General features: G+C 60.2%; 1 protein-coding gene across 2 annotated transcripts in view; it reads right to left on the reverse strand.

The window, feature by feature from the left end:
- Positions 1-4,770: 4,770 nt before the first annotated feature.
- Positions 4,771-22,121, reverse strand: part of Vav2 (vav 2 guanine nucleotide exchange factor) — a gene marked incomplete at its 5' end in the record, with an annotated part of 136,079 nt that continues 118,728 nt past the window's right edge. The window contains 14 exon segments of one of the 2 annotated variants that reach the window (XM_005408459.2): positions 4,771-6,734; positions 10,552-10,706; positions 11,280-11,366; positions 11,826-11,949; positions 12,728-12,815; positions 13,336-13,452; positions 14,217-14,269; positions 15,115-15,189; positions 15,945-16,072; positions 16,806-16,827; positions 17,438-17,454; positions 19,567-19,655; positions 19,974-20,075; positions 21,380-21,489. In XM_005408459.2, coding sequence (XP_005408516.1) covers positions 6,687-6,734; positions 10,552-10,706; positions 11,280-11,366; positions 11,826-11,949; positions 12,728-12,815; positions 13,336-13,452; positions 14,217-14,269; positions 15,115-15,189; positions 15,945-16,072; positions 16,806-16,827; positions 17,438-17,454; positions 19,567-19,655; positions 19,974-20,075; positions 21,380-21,489 — 1,215 coding nt within the window. In that variant the 3' untranslated portion in view covers positions 4,771-6,686. 2 annotated transcript variants of the gene reach the window in all.

Consider the following 22,121-nt stretch of genomic DNA (forward strand, 5'->3'; position numbering starts at 1 on the left):
CACACCCTGGGCCTCTTCCTTATGCAGCACACACTGTCATGGTCACCAATACCCTGTCCAGATCAGCGGCAGCTATACTGTATTCTTCAAGTTTTGGTAGGAAGGATTTGTATCATTTATTTAAAGTTCTAGAATAACTTTGAAATGTTTTATCATCTCGTTATAATTTTTTGGATCACTATTTGGAAATAGGTTTCTTAATTTGCAAACACAGATTTTTCTGTGTAATTTTATTTTGGGGGTTTATTGGGAATCAAACTCAGGGACTTACACTTGCCAGGCAGTTTCTGTGTAATTTTTATTACTGATTTCTAACTTCACGGTGGTGAGAGAAGGTAGTTTATATGATTTGAATAACACTGATTTTGTTTTTGTTTCCACTCACTGTTAAGGGGCAAGGAGGAAAATCTGCCCTGCTGTCCCTCGGGGTGGTGGCAGTGTGTGTGGGCTGGGGAGGGTGTACAAGGGGCGATCAAAACCCACATATGGTAAGTGCTGAAATCTAAAAATTGTTGAGTAAAAGACACATTGCCATTAATCCCTCCAAAATGATCTCCCTTCACTCTGAACACGCACCCCATCCTTTTCGCCGTTTCCTGAAGGAGTCTGGAAGAAGTGAGTGCTGAGTCACGGGACAGGCAGCTCATTCAAAACATGGCGCTGTGTTCTCATCCCTTTATTTAATAAATCTGGCACTGTGCAGCCTCCAGCCCTTCCCCAAGGTCATAATGGCCATGAAAGGTCAATGTTTTCAATTTAGGGCACTGAGGCAGCCATGACAGCACAGCTGAAGACACACATGAAGGAAGACTTCCAGAGCTGCTTCAAGAAGTGGCAGGAATGATGGGATAAGTGTTCAGAACAAGGGGGGAGGATTCTCAGGGAGACTGAAGGCCATGTGTCTTTTGCTGTAATAACAGATGTAAACATACTGCATTTCCGATTACACCGTGTGTATAATCATCCTGACATCGAGGGTGAGGCCCACTGCATCCCAATTTCAAAGCTGGGCCCACCTATTATAGACTCTCGCCTGGGTAGCCCTGGGTTTCGTCTCCTCCCCTAGCCCAGCCCTCAAGTTCTCTGGTTGGGCAGATGCCTTGAGGAGGAAGCCAGCGACCTCTGGATTCCTGCCTGTACTTCGCGTTTGGTATGTGGATTCTTTTTGCCAGTTGGCTAATGGAATTTGGACTCTTCTTCCAGTGTGTGCTGTTTTTACCTGGGGAGCTGGCCAGGGCATGTGACCTACTGTTTGCTGCAGGCAGGAGAACAACCCTGGGAGGTCTGCACTCCACCACTGGAACCTGTGAGTGCTACCTTTCTTTGCAGAAAGCTCTGCGTGGGTGATTAGGGTTGAGGACCTGGAGACAGGGGATTGTCCTGCACCGTCTGCCTGGGACCAGTCTAATCACCAGTCCTTAAGAGTGAGACTTTCCTGCCTAGAGCACTGCCACTTTGCTGGCTGTGAGGATGGAGGTGAGGGCCATGACTGCAGGGTACAGGCAGCTTCTGGGAGCTGGGAAGGGAGAGGAGGTGGGTTTTCTCTCAGCTGAGTGTTAGCCTGACCATTGGTTGACGCCATCTGTGCCTTCACGACCCTGCGGGGACACGGCTGTGTGATAAGCCCAGGGTCATTTGTCACAGCAGCAGAAGACGCACACACCCACACTCTGCTGTGCTCCAAGCCAAGCCTCTCTTCAGACCCTGTCCCCGGAGCCTCACAGGGCGCTCTGATGAGACCCCAAGGGTTCCCTCTTCCCCACCTCCCCTCCCGCAATGCCGTTTGTTCTGGCATCTCTCCTTGCATTTATCCACACTCACTCTCTGTTACTTGTTGTGATCTTTAATAGTGAGGTCAACTGGAATGGACTGACAAATGCCAGTGGTGGCGAACCTATGGCACGCATGCTGCAGCAGGCTGTTCTTATCAACAAGACCTCTAAAAGGTTCGCCACCACTGGCCTAGAGGATTAGGGGGGCAGAGTTGTGGGCGTGTCTGGATGACTGACCCACAGGCCACAAACTGAGGAGGGAAGACCCGCCCCAGATGTGGGTGGCACCAACCAATGGGCTTGTAGCCTGGATGGAATCAAAAGGGAAAGGAAGCCTGTCCTTTGGCTTCTTCAGCAGTGCTCCAGTCATCATCTTCTTTGGATGTGCCTCTCCAGCTCCTTCAGGCTTCCAGCACAGACCCTTTGGTTTTCGAATGGGACTCACACCGGACTCTGGCCGGGTCCTCCAGCCCTCTGGCACATGGATGGCCCTTCTGCATCCTTCCACCCCGCCACTCTGCAAGCGGCCATCGTCATCCTACCTAGTCAGCCCTGTGCACATCATACATAATATTAAACCCACTCGTCTGGCAACCCCTGACCAATACACGAGTGTCACAGCTAACTGCTTCTTGACTCTCACAGAGAACAGCTGAGGAAGCCAGCGTCCTGTCCCCCTTCCTGCCTCTGTCATTCCCAGCTGTCCTTCCTACCTTTTGACATTGGCAATTTCCTCCGACAGCTTGTGACGGCTGCAGTGTGTTCTGTAACCAAGTCTCCCACCCTAGTTAGGACTTGTTCCCAGAGACGCAGGCTCATCATCACCCAGCCCTGGGGCTTGCTTCCCAGCGCTCACAGGCACTTCTCCATGGTACCATGTCCCTGCTGCCAATCATAAGACCCTGCAGGCACCAACCCCTCACCCTGCCCCAGCAAAGACTAGGTGTGCAGCACCTATGGCGAGCCTGACATTTTCTCCTCCTATAACACCCGCTCTTTGCTTGGATGCCCGTCAGCTTTTCTCCCTCTCTGAACCCTGGGCTTCACCGACCCAGGTCTGTGCATCCTGGGAATGGTGCACCTCCTCACTTTTGGAAACAGAAAAACCTCCTTTTAAAGGTTTGCCCTGCTCCATGATTTTGTTTTTCCACTTGAAACTCCAACTATTTCTGTGTGTCAGTTCTCTGACACCTGACTACACAGGGGCTGGTCCTGGGCCCTGAAATCCTGCAGCTGTGGCTCCCTGTGCCTGGGGAAGGGTTCAAACCCCAGGCCCCAGCCGCGGACAGCCTGGACCTGCGGTTCTCTCCTTGTCTGGAACTGGCCGGGTCTGCCCAGCCTCTGTGCACTCTGCGTATTTCATATGGCGCAGCTGTGTGTCGTGTGCTCCATCTAACACGCCATAGACAACGGACAATGCCTTGTTGGCCTGTTCAGTGCTCTACAGCTCAGCTAAGGGGTCAATTAACATGGGCTGGACACATGAAAGAAGTATCACAAGCACAAAGTCTGTATTTTTTGCAATACTTGATAAATAAAGGAAAATCGCCAAAATGGGTCAGGTAAAAAACGTACGATTCCTGTGGAAACTTGCAAAGCATCCAGAGAGCAGAGAGGAAGAGGGGAGGGGAAGAGAGGAGGGGAAAAATCCAGTTTGCTTAGTGAGCCCCCCACAAGCTTCTGCTCTGTTTCCTGCAGCGTGATGCACACGGCTGACCCTTGTTATTGTGCACGCGTGACGGAGTCAGTGAGGGCGCTGCGGTCCTGGTCTCCACCGAGACTCGGCAGCAGTCTCAGGAGCCAATCTCCAGCTCGCCTAAGGGAGGGGCGCCAGTCACATGGAAAGAGCCAAGGGGGCTTGGCAGGACTGAGGAGGCCGTAGACGACACCCCAGGGGCACCCCCCGCTGGGCTGCCCCGGGCAACCTTGTTCTGGGGCAGAGACCGCCCACTGTAGCTCTCCACCCAGTTCAGGGGGGCTCACCCCAGGTCCCAGGTGGTCCCCGACACCCTTATCTGTCCTCTGCAGGGACATCGGCTTGAGTTGGGGTTAGGAGAAGGGGCAGGGCCCAAGCACGAGCCCTAATCCAACAGGAAGGGCGACCTTAGGAGTGCCGGGATAAGCCACTCAAGCACACAGCAAACAGCAGCCCGGCCAGGGAGGGAGGCCTCTGGAAGCCAGCCCAGGGGCACCAAGACCTGACTTCAGCCTCCAGGTCCTCAAGGAGACAGATTCCTGTGCTTACCCGAGGGCCAAGGTTGAGGAGCTCTGCCACCTGTGGTCCCGGCAGGTGGGTGTGCAGGTCTCTGCCGGGGGCCAGGAGGAGAATGACATGGTAGGTGGGACACCGGGGGTCAAATGTGCCTCACCATCTCCAGAGTGGTTTCACGCTGCAAAATCCACAGCAGACCCTGTCACCTCCTTCCCGGGTCACGTGGATGGCTTCCTGCCCAGGGCAGCAGGGCACGTGCTGGCTGTCAGCCACCAGGGCCAGGCCCTGCCTGGAGAGATGGGTGGGCACAGGCTCCCCAACCTCAGCCTTGACCAAGCACCCACACCCACCAAGAGCCTCATGTCTTGAGCAGTCCTCCAAGCAATCTGTGAGCCAGCCCTGCAGCAGGGGCGGCTGCTGCCACCCCATGGCCCCTGCTGTCCCCCCAGTGATGGGACCCCATGCTCTCAGGCTAGCTCGGGCCCCGCACAGACCTTGTATTTCCCAGCCCCCTGGCAGCCAGAAATGGCTCTGCAAGCAGGCACTGGCTACAGAGCCACGAGGGGAGCTCTGGTTCCTCCCGCAGCCTCATGGGCAGGAGCTCCTGCAACCATGTTGGACCAGGAGGTAATGGTAAGGATGGGAGGAGGGCAGGCGAGCCCGAGGCGCTGCACGTCTGGCAGCACAAGGGGTCCAGAGGCAGTTGTGACCCAAAGCTGGGCAGACTCTGGGGGCTCAGGAGAAGAAACGGCAGCACCCTCCACCCAAGGCACAAAAGGTCAATCGTCTCAGCAGAAAAGAACATAGGTTTATTTGGAGTAAAAACCGTGGTCTGAAAAAACCCATTGGCAAATGTACAGTTTGTGTTTCAGTTGAGGTCACGGCGACCGGACCCTAGATCCCTGACTCGCATGCAAGGGGCCCCTGAACGTTCACAGCTGATCTGGGCCCAGGTCCTCGGCCCTCCGGAGGGCGGCCTGCCTCTGCCGACACACCTGCATCCCGGTCTCCCACCACCCTGCTCGGTACAGTGCAAAAACAAAGCCAAACCAAACACAAAGGTCAAACAAACACAGAACAAAACATTCACAAAACCCAGGGCTCTGGACCGCGTTTTTCAGTGTTCTCTGCATGGTGATGACGGGGGTCACCACGAGCACAAATACCCATCGCCTGACCTGCGATGAATCTCTCCCTTCTTACTCACAGAGAGGGCGCGGGAGATGTGGGGGAAATAATCACAATCTTTTTCCCTTAAAAAAACAAACGGGCTGAACAAAACACAAGGAAATGAAAATCCACCATAAAGTCCTGACCAGTGAACCCTCGGGGGCTGCGCTCTCCCTGCCGTCCCGGGCTGGCTCGAAGTGCCGGGGCGCTGCCCCCGCAGGCCTGTGCTCCCTCTCTGTGCCCACTCTCCACTGCACCCTATTCCTCTCTCCTCCCCACCCGCCGGCCACCTCCCCCTGCCGGGGCTGCTGGGAGTGCAAACCCTGCACCGAGGCTCGTCCTGACCAGAGGCACCCGGGGCAGTGCAGTTCCCAGAGAGGACACCCTCCCCACTTGACCGGACCCTCCTCACCTGGAGCTGTGCAGCTGACCAGGACATGGCCCCGGAGGAAGCCCGCTGGCCCCAGCTTGCCTTGGAGCCGAGAGCAAACAGGGTCCCCCAGCCTTACGCAGCCTCAGGCCAGACAGCAGGCTGTGGCCAAGCCAGCAGCAGGTCCTGTGAGGACCCGGGAGAAGTCACAGGGTACAGCCACCCGCAAGGGCACTTATTTCCGGTTCATCACGGCCCAAGCGCAGGCCAAATGGGCCCATCGGGGGGAGACCAGCCCTGGGCCAGAACTGATCTCTTGCAAAGGCTGGCAGAGCCCGGGGACCCTGTGCAGGACACAGAAAGGGAGGCTGGTGGGCAGCAGGGCCGTGGTGACCCCCCATGCCCTACAGGGTCTACAGAAGGCGTGTCGCCAGGCAGCAGGTTCAGGGGAGGGCCCCTTGCAAGGCCAAGAACAGTACCGTTGACTGGGGTCGGGTTGGCAGTGCCATCGTCCCTCGGCCCCTCCTGAGAGCAGGGCCACCCTGTGGGGTCTGCAGGCCCCGAGTGGGGGGAGACAGGGAAGCCGGGGAGGTCCCAGGAGCCAGCAGGACATGGGGGCCCGTGAGCTCCCTCCCTCTGCACTCCAGTACAGCAGGCTGAGCAGGACCACGGCAAACAGCCTGGCTCTGGCTCCTGCTGCTCCCCTGGCCAGGAGCCCCGAGCCCGCAGAGAAAGGGCTGAGTCCAGCGGCTGAGCAGATGGGCTGGGGTGGCCCCTGAGGTCCCCAGCCCCCCAGACATCATCTGCTGTTTAATCCTAGGCGCCTGAGCACCACCTCCTCCAGAGGGGCACAGGATGAGCCTCTGGCCTCCGCCGCCAAAAGGGCCCGGTCTGTCGTGTAGCTGGCACCGGCCACATCTCCACACTGGCAGGGCTGGCCTAGGCTTCCTCTATGTACAAGCAGCATACCCACAGCAGGCCACCGGGGCAGGTGGCAGGGAAACAGTCCGAGATTAGGATTCCAAGTGCCCTCCCCACCCCTATGGGCTGTCGATGACGGGCAGCTCGGTGGGTGTCTCCCCTGGGAATCACGGAGGAGCCAGAGACAGACTTCAGGACACTCTCCCGAGAAAATCCGCAAATGCTGCCCGAGCCCCTGCAGTCACTGGATGCCCTCCTCTTCCACGTAGGTCGAGGGAAACCAGCCGATCTGAAAGAAATGCAAGATAGACCGTTCACGCGCTGGCGGCTGTCGCAGACAGCTGGATATGTGCACACGAGGGACCCTGAAAGGCGAAGCAGGCCCTGGGACGGGGCTGAGGGCCTGGGGGGCCGAAAAAGCAACCCAGAAACACACCAGCCTTGACCAGTGAAGATCATCTGACCGCCAGAAAAGAATCGACCCCCACCTTGGAAAAAGTATACAGCTCACACCTCACATATGGCCTGCGCTATCAGGACGGCATAAACCGCCCTCAGGTCACCCACTGGGGCACAAATAACGTCACCCAAGAGGTGGACGATGTCACAGACGACTGACCATCGAGACCCAGGAAAACCCCAGAACTGAAGATGCCAAGACTGAAGTCAAGCCCGACAGAGGCGTGATGGTGAGAGGGCAGCGGGGACGGGTGACAGGCAGCGACCCGATGGATGGACAGCAGGAAGGGAGGGGAGGGCGATGAGGGCCCGTGAGGTCTGTTGTCTGTGCACACAGCGGGCCGTGGCCGACCCAGTGCGCAGGGATGGCACAGGTTGGGTTTCAGGGGACAGCTGAGGGGTCAGGCTCAGGATGGGTCCCTCTAAGGGGCCAGGTAAAGACTGTGCCTGGCAGACATGGCAGGGGCCAGAGGACCCCAGAGCAACACCATCAGATAGCAGCATGGGGTCCCCAGCACCCTGAGCCCCACACCCGGCAGAAAAGCCCATCCAGACAACGAGGACAATTCCGCACAAGAGGGATGGGGTCTCCTCGGGGAAGTGAGCCATTCTGGGGAGAAGGGAGGAGCAAGGGGAAGAGGAAGTCCCTCTGCGGGACAGAGAGCCGGTGAGTCCCGGAGAAGGGTAGTCAGGAATAACTGCGCCGTGAAAGAGCTGTGCAGACCGAGCCCAGGTGCGAACAAACATAACGAACAGAACTAGCAGGCAAGAGTGTGGAGGGATGAGACGCTGGTCCAGTCTCCCGGAGCAGATGCGCCCGGCACCCGGTACCTGCAGGGCCAGTTCCTGGGGCCTGGGATACCCAAACGGGGACGCTCGGGTCTCTTCTGAGAGCGCTCGGTGTTAACACAGAACCCGCGTGTGCCCCCGCATGCTTCCAGCAGGCTCCAGACTGCGCGTGGTACCCAGTGTCATGGGAACGCTATGTACAGAGCTGCTTCGCTGCCTCGTTTAGGGTATAATGGTGGGGGAAAGGTCTGTACATGCTCAATACTGATGCAACTGTATAAAAGTATTTTTGGTCTGTGGTTGGTTGAACTACACATGTGGAACGTAGAGGCCCCACTACACATGGCGTGGTCCAAAACTACAGTGTGCGTTTCAGCAGCATTACAGTAAAAGGCATGTTGCCATCAATCTTCCTCATAAAAACCCCCTCACTCCAAACGCTTTACCCCATTGTCCTTGCCACCTTCTCAAGCAGTTCTGGAGTCCCCGATCACAAGTGTCTCTACAGGGTGGGATCAAAAATATCGTGAATGCTACTTTGAGGAGCACCCAACAGAAAGGCAGCTCATAAAAACACAGTGAGGCCTCATCCGCCTTACCCACCCACCGGGTCTGACACCCTACGACTTCTAGCTCGTCTCCAAAGTCAAAATGACCATAGAAAGGAGACACTGTGAATTATCCAGGACATGGATGGAGCCACAACAGCCCACTAAAGACACCCACGAAAGACTTTCAGAGCTGCTTCAAAAAGTGGCAATGAGGGGACACGTATTCCAAGCCAGGGACAGTATGTCAGGAGATTCATGGCAATGTGTCTTTTGCCAATTAAAAGAATTTTTTAAGATATTCACCATATTTTTGATTCCCCTTGTATTATACTGCGAATGTCTCTCCTTCAGGGAGAGGGGCAGTATTGGAGATTGAACCCAGGCCTCACATATGCTAGGCAAATGCTCTACCATTGAGCTACAGCCCTGGCCCTTCCTTTTTAATTTTGAGACAGGGTCTCACTTGCATAGCCCAGGCTGGCCTTGAACTTGTGGTCCTCCTGCCTCAGCCTCTGGAGTAGCTGGGATTACGGCCATGTACCACTACGCCGTGGCAGATTACTTATTAACTGCTATAACTTGGAACCTGGCAGATGCCATCTTAGCCAAGTGATCGAAGTTAATGTCACAAACAGCGAGAGAAACTGGCAGCACATACTCCTGGCAGGACACAGTGGCCCTGAGAGAGGTGCCCTGTCATGGAGTCCCCAGCAGAAACCTGTGACCTTAGCCTATCACGTATCATACAAACCTAAGTAGGCCGTGGCATGATCTACAAAAACAACTGGCCCGAATTCTTCAGAAAGTGTCCAAGTCACATAAGGATCTGGACTCGTTTGGGGACCAAGTTCAGGGTCGTGGCACGTGGACGTGACCCACGGTCCACGTGAACCCGTATCTCGGAGCTGGCTCGATCTTAGGAAACGCTCAGGGTGAAGGTGTGTGCCTTTCGCAACTTACCTTCAAATGGAAAAAACACACAGAGCTAAGGTGCAGTATAATACTTGCAGGGGAGGAAAACACAGTGAAAGGCTACAAGTTCTCGTGCTGTCCTGAAATGTAACCAGGATCATCTGAGGTGGTCTCTACACAGTAGGGGCGTCTGCCACGACCTCTCAGACACGTGGTGGTCAGAGTGTGTAACTAACCAATGAAGGCGGGGGGGGGGGTGTGTGCGTGGATCAGTTAGGGAAGAATACCGGGTAATCCAACAATAGTTGAGAAGAAGAAAGAAATGGGTGTGACTAATAAGCAATGAGGTGATATGTTTACCCCACAGTAGCTCCACGATTACACTAAATGTAAATGGGCAACGTGTACCCACTAAAAGGCAAAGGCTGACAGATCACATTGGCTTTTTAAAAAACCCACCTGTGAGTGAGACTCATCTTATTTATTTTTCTTTTCAGTACCAGGGATCGAACTCACGACCTTGCGCTTGCTGGGCAGGCGCTGTGTCACTGAGCTAAATCCCCAGCCCCCCAGACCCATCTTAAATGTAAGGAAACAGGAAGAGAGAAAAGCATGCCATGCAGACCCAATCCCAAGGAACGCTGGGGTCCTCCGATGGCAAAGTCAACTTTGCAATAACTGCCAGAGGTAAAAAGGGTCATTTCCCAGCAACAGCAGGGTCTCATAGACTGCCATTAGCAGTGCCAAAGCCAGAGATTCTAAACCTAATTGCAGGGACTGCTGGGACTTGGTGAGCACACAGGTGTGTGTCCTGGAGTAATGGCTCCAGGTGCGTCCCATGTCACCAACACAGGTGCACTTTGAGAGCCGTGATCTAAACCTTCAGGTTGCAGCCTGGGTCTCAGGACCTGCCCCTGCTGAAGGGCATCTGGGAGGAAACCAGACAACACCTAAGGCCTGCAGGGACCAACACCATGCCCAGCGGAGGCCACCTGGCTCCTGCACCACGCAACAGACACTCAGCAGGGCCGCTGAGGCTGCCTGGCACCTGCCTGTGGGTGGCTGAGGCCGGAGCTGGGTTGGACATTTCCCGATTGGTGGCACACGGAACTCTTGCACCCCACTGGGTAGGTGCACAGAGACCTAGCTCAAAACCAGAGGATCTGACACAGCACTAGGGTCAGGGCCCTGGGCTCCGCATGCTCAGAGCAGGCAGGGAAGAGGAGGCCGGAGTCCAGGGGCTCTGATCCAGATCTGATACCTGTGGGACCAGGGGCCCATGGTAAACACGTGGAGGCCCAGTTTCCCTTCATGACACCGGCCTTCAGGGTGGCTCTGAGGACAAGGTAGGTCAGGGGCAGAGGGTGCCTGGCGCAGGGCCCCGTAGTCTCTCACCCGGCCGTTGGTCTCGCCCTTCCACCAGCCTTGGTCCCCACCGATGCGGCTGTGGATCTTCACCACGTCGCCCTCCCGAAGCGAGAGCTCCCGCATGTCCCGTGCGGCGAAGTTGTACCTGGCCACCGCCGTGCCGATGACGCGGGGCGTGAACACTGCGGGGAGAGGGGCTGGCGTCACACGCCACAGGAGCCCAGCCAGCCGGGGGGCCTCGGGCCGAGCTGGGTTCTCCTGTGCCCGGCCCTGGGCCCACAGAGGAGGACGTGGACCAGAAAGGGTCCGGCCCGGTCTGGGTGCACGGTGAGGCCCTCACACTGGAACGGGGCCGGACCCTGCACAGCAGCCGCTGCGGGCAGCGAGCGTGTACTCGGGGACCCGCAGGGGCTGTGCTCTCACCAGGCCAGCCCATCCCAGAGCCCCAAACCACACCGGAGATGCACAGCCAGCTCAGCCCGAGCCCAGGGGCGCTGAGGGGTGGGTGAGGATGACGGTGACACGCACAGCCACTGGGGAGAGGCTTTGGCTCTGGCGGGGGTCACCACACGGTCACGGCCGACCGAGACCCCGTCCTCCCCACCCTGAGTCCCAGGGCCTCCCAGCCACACACGGAGGGGCCCCCACGTTCCCGCCACCAGAGGCAAAGCTGATGAGCTATGAGGCGACACGGATGAGGTGGGAGGTGGCCGTCAGGGTGACAAGGGCAGCAGGGGCCCTGGGCGCAGCGGTACCTGACCAGAAGGGAGCGGAAGGGCCCTGGGGGGCAAAGCTGAGGCCCTGAGGACTGAGAAAAGAGAAGTTGTAGGAAGCACAGGACGCTGCAAAGAGGCGAGAGAGAGCGTGAGACAGACGTGTGGGCAGCGGGGCGGCCACTGGAGAGGGGTGCAGGCTGGGGTGGGGTGCCAGGGAGGATGCCAGCGCCCTGCCAGATGCCTAGAGGCTGGCGCCCGCACTGCTGCTTGGCTCTGCCCCGGGACACCATGCTCCACGGATCCCTATGATCTGGAGGATGGGGTGATGAGCCATAGGCCCCAAGTTCCCAGGGCCTCTCCCAGCCAGGGGCCAGGGGCCAGGGGCTGGGTTCTGGAGGACCTGCTCTCCCACCTGCACAGGTGCCAAGCACAGGGCCTCCCATACTGGCCTCTGGGCTGGGAGCCAAGGCAGAGCAGGGCAGAGCTGGCGTGGGTCCCCGTTTGTCAAGAGGCACAGGAGGGGGCACAGGTGGCCCTGGGCCCCACCAGCAGTGGGCAGAGCAGCGGGCAGAGGCGTGGCGTTACCTGGGGAGCGGCTGGAGGCCCTGGGGGTGGCGCGCTCCCGGGACTTATAGGGGTACTTGAGCGTGGTGTCCAGCTGCTTGAAGCTCTCCTTGAGCGAGTGGCTCTGGTAGTACTCCACCAGCTCCTGCGGGGGGCAGCGCTCAGCACACTCCCAGTGTCCACCCAGGAGCCCCGACTCCCTGCTCCTCCCCCAGCCCAGGGGCATCTGTGGCTAGACCTTGGCCTGGCAACTGCACCCCAAAATTTTCTAGAGGAATAACCTTGAAGAACTGAGGCTGACGGCAAGGACGTTTCCTGCCACACCCCGATAGAGGACAGAAGCTCGAAGCCCCGTGTCCAACAGGGACAGGGCTCACGTCCACCACAGAGGCCAGGCAGCTGCCGGCCAGGGGAAGAAGATCCAGCAAGGGCAAAGGTGGGTCGCCCGGAAGGTCAACAGGACCCCCCATGTGGCCAGTGTATTTGCTCTTAAAAGGTAGGAAGTGTACCCGCCGCACTGTGGGTACCTCCTGTTTGACCGTCTGCTTTCAGGGGCCACAGAGAGGAAGGAGGCGCTGTCCCAGCCTGGGGGCCCAGCACGCGCCATTAGGATGCGGGAGGGCGATGACCGATTGATTCTGAAGCCACACAAAGGAGAACTGCACCTCTGACTGCACCCCGGCGGGCAGTGCCTGCCATCACCTCCCTGGGGCTGGCGCAGCGGCTGGGGTGACGTGGTGGCCACAGGGTCCTCTCCTGCTGCCCTCCAGGGCCACCGCCGGGCTCAGGCTCCGGGGACAGAAGTCCTAGCTCCAGGGTGTGACGTGGCCCAAAGCCCACGTACCTCACACCCATGGTCCATGCTGGGCTGGATCTCCCCTCCCCTGGAGAAGTGGGTGGGCGGGGCTGGCGGACGGACTTACGGACAGACTCTCGAACTTCTTGGCCTCCGTAATGTGAACCCAGCTGTCCTTCTCCACCACCTTGATGTGCTTCACCTCGTCGTTGAACCTGGGCATTGGACCAGGGCCCGTGGTCACCGTGTGGGGGTCACACAGCCCTGGCCACTTCCTCTGTGTGCCCTGCCTCCCGGCCCCGCCGCACACCCCACTGTGGTCACCCGGGGCTCGTCCACCACCACATCACTCCCTGAGGGCCTGCTGCTGCGGGCAGCCTTGCTTCAGGTGCCCACAGGGTGGGCACAGAGGAGACAGGAGGGCGTGGGTGTCCATAGGAGACCCCTTTCCTGCTGGCTTCTGTCACTGGCAACTCCACAGTGCAGGCTGAGCTGCCTCAGGCACCAGGTGGCCGGGTCCTGGGACCCGCAGTGCCCAGCAGACCGGAGGGCCCAGGCCCTGGACGCAGGCTGCCATGCTGGGGGTCTTGACCCACTGAGGTCCCGGCAGCCCCGCAGCCCCTGTCACTGGCCTGTGGCCCATCAGTGGCCTGGCTTCAGATCCGGGCCCACAGGTGTCCCGGCCCCAACTGGCCCAGCAGAAGGAGGGTCCCCCAGCCCCAGGGCCGTCCTCACTTGATGCTAATGGCGAAGCGCTCGGCCTCCGCAGGCCGCTCCCGCACGAGGTAGGTGCCGCTGGCGTGGCCCTTGAGCAGGTTGTCCGTCTGCTGCCGCTCCATGTTGCCCGCAAACCTAGGCCAGGGGACGGGCTCTGTGACGCAGGGCTGGGCGCTGGCCTCTCCACACAGCGCCAGCCAGGAGCTAGGGGCAGCAGGAGGTGGCAGCAAACATTTGCCCACCACGTTTCTTTTCTGAAAGTATTTTTTGCCGGGCGTGGTGGCACACGCCTGTCTTCCCAGCACTTGGGAGGCTGAGGCAGGAGACTGTTGTGAGTTCGAAGCCAGCCTGGGCTACACAGCGAGTTCAACGCCTGCCTGAACTAGACAGGGGGTCTACGTGTCAAAAAATAATAATAAAAGGGGGGAAAAAGTAGCACTCATGTGACTCCTTATGTGTTCTGGGGGAAACGGGAGACACGCGTTGACTCCAAACGGACTCTGCCGGGACAGCGCTCCCCAGCACCTCCCAGGACGGCGGGGACTGACAACGCCACGCCACCGAGGTGAAAAACTAAACTCTCAGCTTCTCCACATCAAGGGAACACCCCAAGATCAACCGCTGACCACCACAGGTCGGCGCAGGGCCGACGAAGCCTCAGGGACCCTGCCGGCTTCTCAGAGAGACGCCAGGCAGCCAGCTCCGGGACGGGGTTCATTATGCCATGGGGCTGGGGGTCCCGGCAGGCTTCTGGGACAAATCCCAAACTGAAACACAGAGGGCAGCTCCCCCAGGTAGAGGTTGCCAGGTCTGCTCAGGGGCTCTCAGGGGCTCTCAGGGCCACGCTGCGTGACACCGGGGCCATTGAATGCCACACCCACGGCCCGCGGTCCACTCACCAGGGGTAGGCGGTGTAGTCGATCTCCCGGGACGGTGGCCGGCTGATGGGTGGCTGGGGGCAGAGCACAGGGCGTCAGTGTCCCTGAGGCCTCCGCGGGGCGAGTGGAGGGGCTGTGTCCACCATGTGTGCCCAGCACCGCCGGGCTGTGCGGTTCCTAAGGCCATGGCTGGGCGCCCCCTCTGATGCTCAGGAGTGCCTCAGCAAATGATGCGTTCGAAGGGAGGGGTACAGATTCCCCAGTGTGCGCTGCGCTCAACCCCCAGGGTGAGGAGTCCCTGGCAGTGGTCAGCAGTGGGCACGAGCCGGCTGGCAGCTACCCGGAACACAGTGTTCAGTCCCCAGGGCCAGCACCCACAGAGCCCTGCCCTGCCCCGGTCCTGCTCCACAGCCCATTCCCAGGCCCGGGAAAGGAGGAGCCCCAGGCACCCTGTAAGCTGACGACACCAGTCTCTCTGTGGGTCTCCTGGTCTGCTCAAGGAGCCCCGTGCACTGACATTTCCTCCTCCAACCGGGCAGGGTGTGGGCTCCCCCCCCCAAAGAACCCTGACTCCCACTTTTGGCTGCCTTCGGGGTGACCTCATAGGGCTGCCAGCTTGCTGCGCTTCACAATGGAGCTGAGGGCTGGCTCTGCCCCTCCGACATCCAACACCACCCACTCAACCTTTCTTCCCACTAGCTGAGTCCAGCACAGACTCCTGTGTGAGGGCTTCCACCTCTCTGGGGCCGGGGGATGCCTCGAACCCCCAAGCCCCCAGCACATCCACCCTACGGAGAGGCCCCCAGGCCAGCCTCATCACGGCAGCCACTCAGCAAGGATGCCCTGGATGAGCCGGGCGTGTGCAGGAGGCCCTGTGCCTGATCAGCATGCTGTGGACGCACCTCGGGAAAGGACTCACCCTTCCATCCACCGGGCAGGGCTTCACCGATGAGCTGGGAAAGTACCCGGACTTCCTGGTCTGCACCAGCCGCCCCTGAGAGAGACACCTGCCATCTCAGGCCACTCAGCTACACAAACCCTGTCCTGATATGGGTGTCACCTCCCCCCCTCAGCCAGGCCCATGATGGCTGAGAGGAGGACACAGGCCCAGCAGAGCAATGGCATCTGCACAGCCACCAGGGACAAACAGGCCACAGCTGGGGGCAGGGGCAGAGGCTGGGAGATGTGCAGGGCCTCAGAGCCGTCTCCATCTCCAGCCACGTGGCTGCCCAGTCTGGTTCAGGAACCAGGTGCTCCTGGACAGTGACCAGAGGATAGGGCCACCACACGCGCCAGGCCTGCCCCGGCTGCCCTCGGAGCTCCTTGGGCACGGGCACAGGCAAGCAGCCCAGAGTGGTAGGGCTGATGGCGCCACTTCCGTGGGCCCCGGGGAGCAAGGTGGCCACTTCCTGGCTCAGGACCGCGGGCCTCGTCACGAGGATGTATCAAGACGGGACCTGGGAGATGGGGGGCAGTGCCTGGCTCCCCACAACAGCCCCAGGTCAGCGTGAAGGGTGCTGACCAGGGCAGGGGGCAGAGTGGGCAGAGGCGGGGATGGTGTGGGAAGGGTCTACAGGGCCCACTGAGGCAGGAAGGGCGAGGGGGACCTGGACCCCGTGTGAAGATGGGCAGGCCCCAAGCCTTGGCACAAATTGGCACAGCCGGGACCTCAATACCCAGCCTACCTCCGCGTGCAACACTGCCCGCTGGGCTTCCCCTGGGGACAGAAGGACAGAGGGTGGCACCCACCTCCCACCACTGTGACTCGGGGTCACCCCGCAGCAGCTCGATCACGTCGCCCATCTGGAAGGTGAGCACGGGCTTGCCAGGCGGGGCGGGGTTGCCGTGGTAATTCTGCACAGCCACCATCTTGGGACCTGCGGACACAGGCGGGGGAGGACGCAGCTCACTGGGGACCCGGTGCCCGGCCGCGCTCTCAGCCCGCCTCCAGGCTTCCCCAGTTCCGAGCTCCTTGGCACAGTCCACCCTGGACACAGACGCGGCCGGCTCAGAGCCTGCCCACGCGCCTGTATCTTTCTGACAAATATCAACACACTACTTCTGCTGCGAGCAGATGCCGCGAGGTATGGACCCAGATGGCCCAGGGCTATGCGTGTCACCCGCAAGCTATCCGAGTGATTTACCCTCGGGGCTGGGGTCCCTGTTGGATACAGGCCAAGGGGCAGGTGGCCTAGGGACTTGGCAAAGGGCACTCAGCTGGTGAGAGGCGGCTCCGGCACCAGGTTGGGGTGCTGGCTGAGCGCCCACAGAGCCTGACGCTGTTCCTAAGCGAGGCCTGGTCCAGCCCAGCCCCACTCCGAGCTGCTGAGGAGCCGGGGTCCAAGCCGCACCGGGTGAGCGCCACACCCACGGTTTCCGGCTGGTGCCCCAGCGCAGCAGCACTGCCTGGGTTTTGAACTTCCTGGGAGATGCCGAGGCGGCCACACAGCATGGGCCGCACTGGGGTTTCTGTGGGTTTCTGAGGGCCCGGGGCACTCCACCTCCACTCCTGGGGCTGCCGGGGAGCACAGCGCCTCTCCCCGGGTGGCGGAGGTTGAAGACAAAGTGGCCACCGCCGCACCAGCGCAGCAGTTCAGGCCCAGAACTCACCTGGTCCTGCTCCAGCGGTGTCCTGCGGACAGGGACAGACACGAGCAGTAAGGGAAGGCCCTCCTCGACCTCTGCGCCCACACTGGCTCCCAGTCCCCAGGGGAAGGGTCAAAGGAGGGAGAAGGGATGGCAGGACCCCGTGCTGGACACTGTGTGACACCCCTCCGTTCCCACCTCTGTTCCTCCTCCAGGAAGCCACCCTGACCACCCCAGCCTTGGGGCTCGTGGTCTCCATACGGGTTGTGCCTGCTGAGGAGGGCTAAGAACTGGGTGACAGAGGCACCGCTGAGCCCTCTGGGGCCTGGCACACACCCCTTCAAAGCCAGCTCATTTGTCTGGGGCCCACGGCTTGCAAGAGGCACACAGTCTGTGCCCCACAATGACAGCTAAACAAAGGGCTCCGTGCCAGGCAGGGGGCCTGGGGACAGGGAGACCATGCAGGTCACAGAGTTGCCCCTGCAGCCCCGAGCAAGCTGTGGGCAGCAGAAGCTGGGACAGGACCACAGCTCCCAGGGTACCCAGGGGGCTGCGCACGGGGCCCCACTTCTACCGACGTCCACGGAGGGAAATGAAGGCCCTCGTGATAGAAGGGCTGGTGGCGCGGGTGCCCGGGGAGGGAGGGTGGGACTCACCAGGTCTGCAGGAGAACCTGCAAAGGAAGAGGACACGGGTCAGGTGGGAGCCATGCGTTTCAGACATGGGTTACAGACACGTGGATGGGTGTGACCACAGATGTCTCTGAACGGTTCTGACAGATTCCAAGCTCTGGATTCAGGGGGCTCCTGAGGCCTCAGCTTGGGTATCAGACCCAAGAGGGCACCGGGGCCTCCAGCCCAGGCCAGTTCTGTTGGAAGGTGGCAGATGCCTGATTGCCGGTGGTGCCTGGTGCGGCCCTGGGCAACCATGAGGTGTGGGTGCCCATCCCTGACATGCCTCGCTCCTCAGGACCTTCAGTGCCACTGTGCTCGAGTACAAGGGTCTGAGAGATGTCAGAATCCCCCCCAGCCCCCTGCCAAGCTAGGCCACCTCCCGCCACAGGACAAGGGAAGGACTCCAGCAGCTAACGTGACACTCGGGGCTGTGGACGCTCTGACACATGCAGGTCTCCACAGCCCCGGGGCACAGGCCGCAGCTCAGGGGTGTTGGCAAAGGCAGAGGGTGGCAGTGTCGGCTTCACCTTGCCCAGGGAGGGCTCCCCAGCCAGGCCCCCTGGAGAAGCTGGCACGTCCCTGAGGCAGCAGGCAGCTACACTGAGCCCAGGCACAGGCCGGAGGTGGAGGCTGGCGGAGGGCAACGGAGGTTGCTGGAGCCAAAGGCCAGAGCTCAAGGCGGGGAGAGCGCAGCCTGGATGCCCTCCCACAGAGCAGGCTGGGGGCAGCGGGGAGAGGGACAGCACGCCTACCTGAGGGGCACGCAAGGGAGCCACGGGCCCTTTAAGATACCCAGTGCCACCAGGGGCTGTGATGGCGTGGGAAAACACGGGCGCTAACTCCGGCTTCGCCAGAGCTGAAGCTGCCCGCGGGGCGGGACCGGAAGCCAAGCACCAAGGACCAGAGCAGGGAGGCAGGGCTTGCGCTTGCAGGAGGAGGTGGGGAGGGCCCTGGGCACGAGGTGCACGGCTTGGAGCGGCACAGGCTGCCTGTCCCTCTACAGTTCATTTCCTAACTTTCCCACAGAAAACGGTGTCCAGTCATCCGGAGGGGAAAAGATAACCCAGAGAGATTATTTTCTAAGAAAAGAAAACTTGAAACAGGCAAAAACATTGCCCCGGCTATTTCTCGGTAAGGTCCTGGGTCACCTCTGTTCTCTTCTTTCTCTCATTTCTTCTCCTCTTCCCTCCTCCGGATTTTTGATAATTGGTTATGTCACTTTTAGACTCGGGATGTTTTAAAACGTTAAAACTACAGGGAGGCGTCAGCCAGCGTGCATGTGTGTGGCCACAAGAGGGCGGTGTTGTCAGCAAAGCGGAAGGGTGCCCCCCCTCCACCCCCAGCCAGGGAGCACTGCCCAGAGGGAAGTGCAGCGGGGCAGCTGGGTGACCTGTCCGCCCGGCTCAGGCCTGGCCCCGTTCCTAGTGACACACAGATCCATTACTCATCCAGTTCCTCACTAAACTGCATTCTGGACAGCGGGGCTGTAGGACAAGCCTGCCTGACCCCATCTCCCAGGTGGCCCAATGAGACAGGAGACCTGGGCACAGGGACTGGGACACAAACACCCCTCCCTGAATGGAGGGCCCACGGACAGTGGCTCTGACAGTCCCTGGAGGTCTCAGGCCCACTTCTGGAGCACAGGGTGGCGGTGACAGGGGCACCTCCCGAATCGCCATGCAGGTTAGAGTGACAAGATGCATGCCCAGCCGCAGAGCGGTGACCCACGGCCATGCCGGGTGCCAGGGCTTGGCCCCCACCCAGGAAGAGTGTGGACGTGGGCTGGCCTGCCTGGCTGAGTCCCACCACCCCTGAGCCCAGCCAGCCAGCCCCCTGTGCTGGCAGCTTCCTGGCCCCCAGGGGGTGGTATGGAACAGGGACCCCCACCTGGAGCACACAGAATGGGGCCTGGCACTCAGCAGTGCCCTGACCTGCACCGGGCTGTCGCTGGGACCACACTGACGCTGCCCAGGCCTGCCCCTTCGGAAGGAAGCCTGGGGGCTGGGCAGCTCAGGGCACAGCGCATGCTCCTGCGTGCGGCCCTGGATTGGCTGCGCGTGCAAAGCTCTGGGTGCTGCGCAGGGGACGGGGCTCCTGCGCTGGGTACTCACTGATCTTGCAGGGTGGCATCACCTCCAGGCACTCCTTGTGGGCCCCGACGCCACACCTGGTGCACAGGTAGCCCTGGTAGAAGGTGCCCCTGTGGGGACAGCACAGATGAGGCTGAGCTGCACCTGCTCCTCACACACAGGGCCCGTCAGGGCCTTGGTCCCCACCCGCAGCTTGCCTGGCCGCCCATCCTCGGCGGGACTGTGGGTCTCAAAAACCCCGCGTCTCCAGCGCCCCTCCGTCCTTCAGCGGCCCCAGCCCCCTGCACAGTCCCTGGACAATCCCATCTGGCTAGACCTGAGGCCCCAGGGCCCTGGCTGGTGTGACTCCTGTGGGCGCTCCCAGTTCCTTGGGGCCTCCCCGGGGCCAAGGCGGGGCGAGGTGCGGTGGGGCTGCATGGGAGGCCCACCGGAGGAACATCCTGCAGGCCTTGCAGCTGGTGGTCTTGTCAAACGTGTACATCTGGAAGCTGTGGTGGTTGGCGTTGGCTTTGTCCGGCCGGATGTTGGACCTGGTGGGAGAGGGCAGGGGCTGCACTTGTGACAACGCCAGGACTGGCTGTGCAGAGTTGGGGGGCCCAGACTCCTCTCTGGGCTCTGCCCAACCCCGGGCAGGCTGCAGGCAGCTCAGGGCTGGGGAGCATCACAGCAGCAGAGGAGAACTGCAGGGATGGGTGGGGCTCTAACATACTCCACAGGGCTTGGGGCAGGCACTGCCCGTCTCTGTCAAACCCAGCAAATATTCATCATTACCCCAGCCAGGCTGCCGGCTGTCCTTTGCCCAGTGTGTCCACACCGTGCACCACCCACTTAACTGTCACGCAGAGGCCGGCAGCTGTCGGGTCGGCCGTGGAAGAACCCTAGTCCTGGTGTCCAGGTGACCTCACCTTACCGAATCACGCACCAATGCTGAGGGTACTGAGGCTGACGATTTTATTACAGCACATGACATCACTGTCCTACTGTGCCACCAGCTGTTACTAATCTCTTCCTTGTGTACCATCTGCACGTGGTGACATGTCTCTGTGTCACAGCTCACACCGGCTTTGTACTGCCCACAGCCTCAGACATTCCTGTGAGCTAAGGGGACACCTGACCTGACACCTGCACCCTTCCCTGAGTGGAAGCTTGATATTCTAAAACCTGGACACCAGGACTCAGTTCAGGGTGGGACCCCAGGGGGCTCAGGGGACACCCACCGAATCTCAGCCACCACCTGCTGTCAGACAGCAATGAAGCCAGACAGAGAGGCGGGCGCAGAGCAGGGTGCCGTCCCAATGGGGATGCAGCCCCCGTGGGACAGAGACAAGTTCCACGGCATCCTTTCAACTTCCGGGAATATGTGACGTTGTTCCCAAGAGCACACTGGAGAAAATTCCCACCCCAGACACTGACTGAAGGGCAAAAGAGGAGGTGCCCAGGACTCCCCACCACACCCACCCACCAGGCCCGAGAAATCCCCTCACTCCTCCCCACAGCGCCCAGCACGGCACCGGTGGAGAAGCCTGGGAGGCAGCACAGCTGCCCCGAGGGTGGACACACTCGGAGCCCGCGCCTCAGCAGCTTCCTGTCCTGCACACAGGGCACTCCTGCTCTCCCGGCAGTGCCGGGCTTCTGAACACATGCCAAGCCCCACAGGCCCACGAATCAGCTGCCACGGTCCGGCCTGCCCCTGCCAAGGGTGCAAAGTGGGGCAAGGGGTGGGGGTGGGGTCCACCCGACGGCACAGCCAAGCCAGCCTGTGATGGGCAGGGGCAGCGGACGCACCCAACAGTCAGCACCCGGGCGGCACCACCCTCCCCGAGGGGCCCCTCACATGGCCATCTCGAACTGCTCCATCCACCTCCGCTTCATGTCTTCCGTCTTGCAGAAGAACTGGAAGCCCTGCTTCCCTTGCAGGTGGATCAGGTAGAAGCCGTAGGACCACTGCAGGGGACAGAACATACCTGCAGCTGGCATGCTGGCACGTGTGCCCTTGTCAGCATGCGTGTGCGCACATGTGTGTGTACACATGTGTGCGTGCAGTGTGCTCCTGCAGTGCAGTATGTGGCCGCATATCCACCCATGTGTCCACGTCGTGAGAATGCATGTGCACCCTTGCCAGAGTGTGTCAGTGTGCTCGCGTGAGTGTGTGCACGTGTGCCTGCAGGACACACACCACACATGGGTCTGATGCACAGAACTCTTCTGCAGGAGTGTATGCATATGCACACGCACATACACATGTTCTGGCTTGTGTGTGTGTGTGTGTGTGTGTGTGTGCTGTCCTGACCCAAGCACACATACGGTGCTCACACGTGTACACCTATGCATACATTTTCTGCCCAGTGTTTGAGCACATACACTCATGCATGTGCACATGTGCATGCACATGCATGTATTCTGACCTATGCGTGAGTGTGGTGCTCTCACGTGTACGTGCATGTGTGTTCCGACTGCACGGTGCTCACATGCAGGGCACTGTGCACCTTTGTGCGTGTACATAGTGCTCACACAAGTACAGCAGGCCAGGCCCGTGTGCAAGGACGCTCTGCTGAGTGTCTACATGTATGTGCATG

Source organism: Chinchilla lanigera, unplaced genomic scaffold, assembly GCF_000276665.1.
Source record: "Chinchilla lanigera isolate Chin_1 unplaced genomic scaffold, ChiLan1.0 scaffold00112, whole genome shotgun sequence".
NCBI classification, from domain to species: domain Eukaryota; kingdom Metazoa; phylum Chordata; class Mammalia; order Rodentia; family Chinchillidae; genus Chinchilla; species Chinchilla lanigera.